The following is an 8857-nucleotide window of genomic DNA, read 5'->3' on the forward strand; positions in this document are numbered from 1 at the left end:
TGCTGGCAAATGGGACGAGATTAGGTTAGGATATCTGGTCGTCCTGGACAAGTTGGATCAAAAGGTCTGTTTCCGTGCTGTACATCTCTATGACTCTAGATGCTGCAGACTTGCTGAGTTTCTCCAGCACTTTTTTTTGCATTTCAGATTTTCAGCATCTATAGTTGTTTGCCTTTGCCTTAAGGGGTCGATGTTGTTTTCTAAGCAATCAGCTACAGTGATGTGTGTAAATTTGTGTTATTGGCCTTTTAACTTCCCACAGCAAGTGTTATTAATTTTTTTTAAAATTCTGATTTGAAAATAAGTTATAAATTGTCAAAATAGGATAAATGTCAAAAATCTTGGGGAGGCAATGGGATCTGAGCATCTCTTTTCAGGATGCCTGCTGTATCGTATTCCATTCACGCACTTAGGGAGGAACAGGCCTTCCCTGCATCAAGGACTTCTGGGATTTGGTCCCACTCTCAGAGCAACCAAAAGGCCAGCTCCACTATTGAACAATGGGAAGCAGTCGAAGGGGACAAGTTTCACAGCAAAGGCAGGGTGCTGGCTCTTAGTGAATAAAGGTAAAGTTACCATAGTCCCAGAGGATCATCTGGCTACTCTCTCATTAGAGAGATAAACTCATCATCAGTTATGGTAAGAGGGTCGTCACATTTCAGGACAGTAGCAAGGCTGGGAAGTTGAGACCTTCATGGTAACCTTATTAGAATTGAATGCATGCTGTAGGTATCACTCTGCATTGCAATCCAACCTGCAGCCAACTGAGCTAACCAACCTCCAGCAGGACCAATGGTAGTCCAAAAGTCAGACATTGTACGGGTTAGAATGAGTGAATCTGCACCTCAAGTTTTATTGTTGTGTTATGTTCCATATGCCATTAAATTGATGCCACGCGTGATGGGATAAGATGTCTAAGTGTGCATTATTTTCCAACTTAAGGGCCTCAATTGACACCAGGAAAGAAGGTATCCATAGGTTAAGTTCAGGCAAAGGCCAGAAACCCTACACCCTCATACCTGATTAAGGAATTCAGCCCAGACAGACTCATCACAGGGAAGGGTACAAGATTCCAGCCAATGAAAACATAACAAAAAGGAAAGATTCTAATAGTAGTAAAATTTTGTCAATATATTAACAATTTATTTGATTATGTTTAACCAAAAATGATTTGATGAAGATATCTGGAATTGTACTTGCATTGCTGAAGTATACATTTCTACAGCTTGAACAGTTAGCAAAGTTTTTTGAAGAAATGGTAACTGCAGTAATGATTGACATAAACTGGTAAGCCTTGAGGTTGAAGGACCAACACACAGCAAGATACAACAAAAAGTGCTCTGGATAGCTTATGGTTTCAAGAAAAAAAATCAAGTTTAATTTAGCCATGTCATGATCATAAATCTGAGTTATATTACATAAAAATAGTAATGTTCACATTTGCATCAGCCTCACATTAGCAGCATAATCAACAATTTGCATTGATAGTGTGCCTTTAACATAAGGCACATATTATCTTCAAAGAGTATAAATTGGAGAAAATGTATTCCCAGCTGAAATGAATGGGATTAAATTCAGATGACAGTTTTCTTTACGTTAGCACAAATGCAGAGAATATAAAAAAGTTAATTAAATCACAAGATCATTGAGAATCAATCCCAGTAACCTTCGAACTGTGAAAATGAAAATATGGTTTATTTACAACAGTAGGGTGTTAAGCAATCAGGCATGATATGGCTGGACTGGATCATGGTCATAAATGGGAGCGATATATGTTTGGAAAAAGCATATTAGTACCCCAAAGCAACATTCCTCTGAAATAACGTTATTACTTTACATTTCTCAGTCTTCATTTTTAGCTAAAGGGGGTGAGAATGGCTGCTTTGTCATCATTCCAGTCTTTGATCAAATATATCAAACTGAATTCACTGGGAATCATTGGAATCTCCCTACCATCTGAAGTCATCTCAAGCTCAAAGAACATGATTGTTAAAGTGGTGCTGGAAAAGCACAGCAGGTCAGGCAGGCAGCATCCAATGAGTAGGGGAAAAAAAAATCAACATTTCAGGCAAAAGCCCTTCATCAGGAATAAAGGCAGGGAGCCTGCAGGGTGGAGAGATAAATGAGGGGGGGTGGGGAGAAAGTAGCATAGAGTACAATAGGTGAATGGGGGTGGGCATGGAGGTGATAGGTCAGAGAAGAGGGTGGAGTGGATAGGTGGAAAGGAAGATAGGCAGGTAGGACAGGTCATGAGGACAGTGCTGAGCTGGAAGGTTGGAACTGACGTAAGGTGGGGGGAGGGAGGTAGCAAGGGGAAATGAGGAAACTGGTGAAGTCTACATTGATGCCCTGGGGTTGAAGTGTTCAGGGGTGGAAAATGAGGCATTCTTCCTCCAGGCATTGGGTGGTGAGGGAGTGGCAGTGGAGGAGGCCTAGGGCCTGCATGTCCTCAGCAGAGTGGAAGGGTGGCGGGGGGGGGGAAGTTGAAATGTTGGGCCATAGGGCGGTGTGGTTGATGGGAACCTTCCACATCCTCCTCCCTCACCTCCATCCAAGGCCCCAAAGGACCCTTTCATATCCAAAATTTTACCCACACATTCACCAATGTCATTTATTGTACCCGTTACTCCCGACGTGGTCTCCTCTACATTAGGGAGACTGGACACCTCCTCACAGAGCACTTCAGGGAACATCTCCTGGACACCTGCACCTATCAACCCCACCACCCTGTGGTCCATTCTGCTGAGGACATGCAGGTCCTGGGCCTCCTCCATTGCTGCTCCCTCTCCACCCAACACCTGGAGGAAGAACACCTCATCTTCCACCTCAGAACACTTCACCCCAGGGCACCAGTGAACTTCGCCAGTTTCTTTCTTTATTTCCCCTCCCCTCCACCTTACCCCAGTTCCAGCCTTCTAGTTCAGCACTGTCCTCATTACCTTTCCACCTATCCACTCCATACTCCTCTCTGACCTATCACCTTCATCCCCACCCCCATTCCCCTAATATATTCTATACTACCTTCTCCCCAACCCCACCCCCCATTTTTCTCTCCACCCTGCAGGCTCCCTGCCTGTATTCCTGATGAAGGGCTTTTGCCAGAAACATCGATTTTCCTACTCCTTGGATGCTGCTTGACCTGCTGTGCTTCTCAAGCACCACTCTAATCCAGACTCTGCTTTCCAGGATGTGCAGTCCTCATTTTTACCTACACAATTGTTAAAAGGTCAGTCATCTAAACCCCAGGATAGAAGTCCATGAGTATTTCGGGGCTATATCTTTGGCTTTTTTTAAAAAAAAAAGAGCTGCTTCATCAGTAGCCTTGATATTCCCACTTCTGAATTTTGTGATGATGATTACAAATGATTTAAAACTGAATGGAGTTGAAAATTCATTCAAAGAGCTGTTTAGCCAATCCTAATGACCCTCAAGATATTCAATTATATGCCTTTTTTTTTGGCGGGGGGGGGGGGGGGGGGGGAGGAAAGAGAGAGAGGAAAGGAGGAGAGAAAAAGAGAAATGGAGAAAAAGAGAGAGGTTTCACAGTATGAATCACATCATCCAATCTCTAAGCTTAGTCTGTATCAAGTGCACTCAAACAATATCTGCACAAGAACTTACCATTGTTTGATGTCCATTTTGCTTCAGGACCCAAAAGGATGAAAGTTGTCAGAGCTAGAAGCCTCACCAACCTTGAACTTTAGCATCTTTTGTACTTTCAAAAATGCATGTTGTTTACTTTAAAAATTTACTCAATTCTAATATTTCTTAACACCAAGAACTTGGATTTAATAGTGATTTGAAATCTACCTGTTGGGATATGTTACAATACTTGTCTGGCAGATGGGACTTTAACTTGACACGACAACTGTGGCAAGATCCCAATTTACAATTATTTTAACCAACCCATTCAGATATGTTATGACACATTGCTGAAGTAGATGAAACTTGGACCCAAGCCTTTGTACTCAAAAGATGGGGGCACCATAAGTGCCACAAGACCCCGACATACATTTCTACTTATTTTGAAGTCCCAAGAAAGTTTTATGAAAGTAATCAGATACAAAATGGATAGTGACTTTTGTAAACATTGAATGATAGTCTTTATTCAGACAATATTTCCATTGTCATTGTTTTATATAAACATTTTTGAAATATGTCAGGAAAAACAGAAGTTATGAAGTAGATTTAACCAAAAACATACTACAAACAGAGGGAAATCCAAAATTAAAAAACAGGAAGTGCTGAAAATACACTGCAACTCTGGCAACATCTGGAGAGCAACATCTGGGTAGAATTTACAGTTTTCTCCAGGAAGAGGCTAGGCACAGGTAGGCTGTAAGCTGGAATAGGCAGAGAAGATAGAGAATTCAGGAAAGGCTAATGACTCAAACAGGAAGGATCAAGGATAGTCTTCTCATATGGTGTTCAGTTGAGGTCCTTAAATGATTTTAAAACTAACACCGCTGGTACTTACCTGTAGTAAAGAAAAGGGACCCTTTCCACTCAAACTCCAGAGATCCCCTTGATAGCAAGAGGGGGAAATTTCTTTAGTTGAAATCTTCCCTTTGAAAATACCTGTGCCCTTTAAACTGACTTATGTTCCTCCCTATTCTTCAGGGCATACCTGCCTGACCCTAATAAGTTTACCCCCTGATCTCTGGGTTCCAATGCTCCATTGATGGAGCTGTGGCCTACAGTAGTACTGGCAATGGTGCAACCGTTTCCACAAGTTCCAATATGGTTAAAAACTGGGTTGCAACCATATAATTAGTCATGAGACCAGCCACCCCCCACCCCCGTATTTACATTACCCCATGTGGTTTTTATTTTAGGCTAGCTTTTCCTTCTCATTCTTCGCAGTCAGTTTACATTTGTTTATATTTTTAAAAGTCACCGCTTTTTTGGTAATGCTTTCAAAGCTTTGTTACTAAACCAAGCCTGTTGATTATACCTCTCTGCCAGCTATTTTTCCCAGTCACAGTCCATTTCTTTCCATGCCGCTCAACTGCATTTCCATATTATTTCTCCTCATTCCACCTATTCTGGAGTTGTCAATAATCTTAACTTTCATTGTACTGTTTTCAACAATAACCACAAGAAACATATACATTGAGGAGATTTATGTCACTATTTGTATTCTAAAAATTGGGAAGTTAGGGGCAAATGATAATTTTAATACCTTTGAAAAGCATAGGCTACACAGATTTAGTCTAGTTCTGCGAGTTTAGGGCTTTAGACAAAAAGGTGCATTAAATTCTAGAGGTTTTTAAAAAAAAAAGAGGCAAGGAGGAACTTTATTACACAAACTTGATAGGTTTTGGAACTCACTTCCAGGCTCCTTGAAGCAGTAAGTGTTCAATATAAAAGCTAGATTCAATAGTTAGCTGGAAGAAATGGAGACAAAGGGAAATGAGAGTAGACTGAATAAATGAAATTAGGGTCATTTGCTTATATGGAGGGTAAATGCTGACTAGGACTAAATGCATTGAATGGGCTCTTCATCTTGTAACTTGTATACATGCTGGCAAGTGAATGACACATAGGCACACCACTTTAAACATTTGGGGATCAGACCTAAAATTATTTTGCAAATTCATTTTGCAACATTATGTTGTAACTCATTATGGTCTGGATGAGCAGCAGTTTTGGCAATAGTCAGAGTTATCCTTGTGGTATAAAATTGGTTGGAAGATTTTATATTTAAAAATAAATCATTCACAATGTGAAACCAATGGAGAAAGTGTTTATTTTATAAAAAAAAAGGTTTATTGGCAATCTCTTACACTTCAAAACCAGACATAATCATAGCACTGCAGTAGATAAAAGGTAGCAATTAACTACCCTGCATCCACTACAGGAAGCTTGCACTGTTTGTATAAATGCAAGGTACTATGTTAGAGCAAGTCCAGCATGCCCATACAAATACAAAAATGGTTCAACTGATCAGTGCAAAAATGTGCAAACATTTAACAATACTGAACATCAGTAAAATAAATATCACAACTTTTAAACTCTGTTTTAATCTAGTACCACTTGCAGCTAAACATTAATGTAGAGTACCTTCACCTTTCAAAGAAAAAAGTTTACAGACGTGTTTCATGCTTTCATTTCCTTTCCCTCAGACCCATACCCCCATGCATTTTGCTCAGTATACCATCACTACATGCTTTTAATTGTCTTCATCCATAACCAAAAAAGTCTACTTCTAAACAGTGGTATCAGTAAAAAGACAATAGGAAAGCTGTATGTAAGTGTCCATTGTGGATCCTCTGCCTACTGCACTCCCAACTTAATGCGTTGGATGCTAAAGTAGGCATTATATATATGTACACACAATATTCTGAATCCAAAATAATTAGTGAAGTTCAAGTTATTAACAATTGTATTTTAGAGCAACACTTCTATTGCTGGCTTAATAGCACTTAAGTCTTAATCTTAATAGCACAAAAATTACCCTTGAAGAGCAAGTTTGGTATTCAATCAGCATTCTTCAACAATTGGTCCCACAGAAGAATATAACTTTTTTTTGACTAATCTAAAGCCTGGACTAAGTTTCAGCACCCTTCTTGATGAATGAGAGAAACAGGCTCCTATAGCGAAGAAGTCACTCAGACTTGGCCAGCTGTTATCATCTTGTTTAAAGACTAGAGTCAATTCAAAGGTAGGAATGACACTGCTGTCATATACAATTTTGCCCAGCTTCTTACTTGTGTTCTCATGCTCCAGATTGATATAGATCACCGCACCACGCAGTCCACAAGGCTCATTGGCAGCCATTCGAAGTACATCTCGGGCTATTCTCCTACTCATGTACTGGGGGATCAAGAGCTCTTGGCAGTGCAGCTGAGATTTTTTTGAATTAGACAAGCAATGCTCTATCTGCTTAGCAAGATTTTGGCATGTCCTTTCTTCTAAGAATTCCTCCAGAAAAATAAAGTCATTACCAGATTGTTTCAAGAAATAGGCATCTGAAAAAAAAAGTAATATGTGAAAACCTTTGAAATGCATTTTTAGGTAATGTAATTTATACTGACAAATATGATTCAAGATGATCCTATCCAAATCAGAAGTCAAATATTGATTTCAGCCATCTGAAGTTCACATCCTATGCCCAAAACAAAGAATGTGGTACATTATCAGGTTCAATATTAGATATTATCTTCCAGCATTCAGGACATCTGAATGTTTTTCAAATAATATTCTGAGCCAAAAGTCTGATTGACTTGGAGTTACCATTTTAAAGCAATTATTCCACATACAAGGGTGCATCTGTTATACTTTTTAAAAAATTCTCTTCACCAAGCAAGAGTTTTATTTAAAATTTAAATTTGCTGCACAAGTGCACTTACTGGTAATAGTGATACTGCAGTATTGATATTCATGAAAATAAAACAATACATTTTAATAGGGTATTACCATATTTAGTTTCAAGTTTGTGATTTCTGCTATGGACCATACATTTAATGCCATCACCTGAACAAACTTAATATTGCAGTTTTACTACATTTAGAATGGTTCTGTTCAGTGTTTGAGAGGGGTAAGCGGTTACTATTTATTATTATGCAATTGCTATATCTTTATTCTGAATTCTCGATTCTAGAATAGCGATGATGTAACTGATTAGTTTGAATCGGAATTCAGATGGAAGATATTTTACAGAAGAAATGAGAAACAAAAACGCACGTTACTTCATAGGTTTGAGAGAAAAACAAAACCTCATTTGAAAAGGAAACACGTCAGGGTTTGGTCAGAAAAAAAATCCCATAATTCAGTTTTAAGATTGCAGCAGTTTATCTAATTATTAATTTGGACCAATTTAGGAAAAGTTTATATGAACTGAGAACATTTAGAAAGAACCCCGAGTACTGAAAATGCCAAGACTTTAGTCACTTAGTATCGACTTGTTGCAATCAACCCCAAGAACAAAGCGACCGAGCGACCCTATCAGCTCACCTGATCCAGGAATAAGGCTTTCGTCATCTGCGTTATAATGTCTCTCAAAAGGCATGTCACCATTTTTTATCTTCTTTGAACTTGTCACCGCTTCGCCTGCGAAACTGTGCTGAATGAGTTTCTTCACCAACTGGACTACACTATCCCCTTCATCGCCTGTAGGGCTTGTCCTTTTACTGTAAACAGTCGTGCCCCCAAAAGTCTGAACGTACATCATCACCATCACTGCTAAGTGATGTGTCCCACCGTGTCCGGCCAGCTCTTCCTCTTCGTTAGCAGCACCGAATACAGATCAGAGCCGACTACAGCCACCGCTTTCTACTCGAACGTTGCATCAGCTGTTGAGAGGCACATGATCTGATGTCAAAAGACTAGGGCCCAACCCATCACATTCATTGGCTGTCGTACCAGAATTGATACATTGCAAAACCAATGAGAGAATTGTTACTATGTGCCGCGGTGAGTCCTAGATACAGAGGCGGAGCCTTTGTGACTCACTTTGACTGCAAGACGGGGTGGTGGAACTTTACTGCCTTTTCCCCTGCTTTAAACCAATCAACTAAGGTTTTATTTTAATACAATTTTGTACTGAAACAGTCTACTTTGTACTCTTCTTCTTTGGAATAAAAGTAACTTTCTGTTCAATTGTTCACTATTTTTGTTTTCTTTATTCCATGGATGTCGATTATTATTGAGCAGATCCAAAATAGGGAATACATTGATGGTGCCGTTAACATTGATTAATAACGATATCCAGTTTCTGACCTAAGTTTCTGTCGGAGGGTATATTTGTGAATTGTGCCTAACGCATAACACATAGAGCATGTGGAGATCTGAAATTCGTAATACTTGGTGGTGGTCATAATAGAGGGAGGGTGGGGAGTTTTGGAGACTAGAATGG

At 39.5% G+C, this 8857-nt stretch overlaps 1 protein-coding gene across 1 annotated transcript; it reads right to left on the reverse strand.

Annotated features, from left to right (window-relative positions):
• Positions 1–5731: 5731 nt before the first annotated feature.
• On the reverse strand, positions 5732–8309 carry si:ch211-39i2.2 (DNA damage-inducible transcript 4-like protein-like). The gene is made up of 2 exons (XM_060836791.1): positions 7957–8309; positions 5732–6971 (listed from the first exon to the last, which is right to left on the reverse strand). Exons 1-2 carry the CDS (start codon positions 8177–8179, stop codon positions 6484–6486), a joined length of 711 nt encoding a protein of 236 aa, XP_060692774.1. The 5' UTR covers positions 8180–8309; the 3' UTR covers positions 5732–6483.
• Positions 8310–8857: the final 548 nt, after the last annotated feature.

Source organism: Hemiscyllium ocellatum, chromosome 16, assembly GCF_020745735.1.
Source record: "Hemiscyllium ocellatum isolate sHemOce1 chromosome 16, sHemOce1.pat.X.cur, whole genome shotgun sequence".
Lineage (NCBI taxonomy): Eukaryota > Metazoa > Chordata > Chondrichthyes > Orectolobiformes > Hemiscylliidae > Hemiscyllium > Hemiscyllium ocellatum.

Excerpts from the sequence above, each read along its gene's own strand:
- si:ch211-39i2.2 (XM_060836791.1), bottom strand. The coding sequence starts at position 8,179 with ATGGTGATGATGTACGTTCAGACTTTTGGGGGCACGACTGTTTACAGT. Across the intron at positions 6,972-7,956 it reads AAGCCTTATTCCTGGATCAG|ATGCCTATTTCTTGAAACAA; the intron begins GTGAGCTGATAG and ends TTTTTTTTTCAG.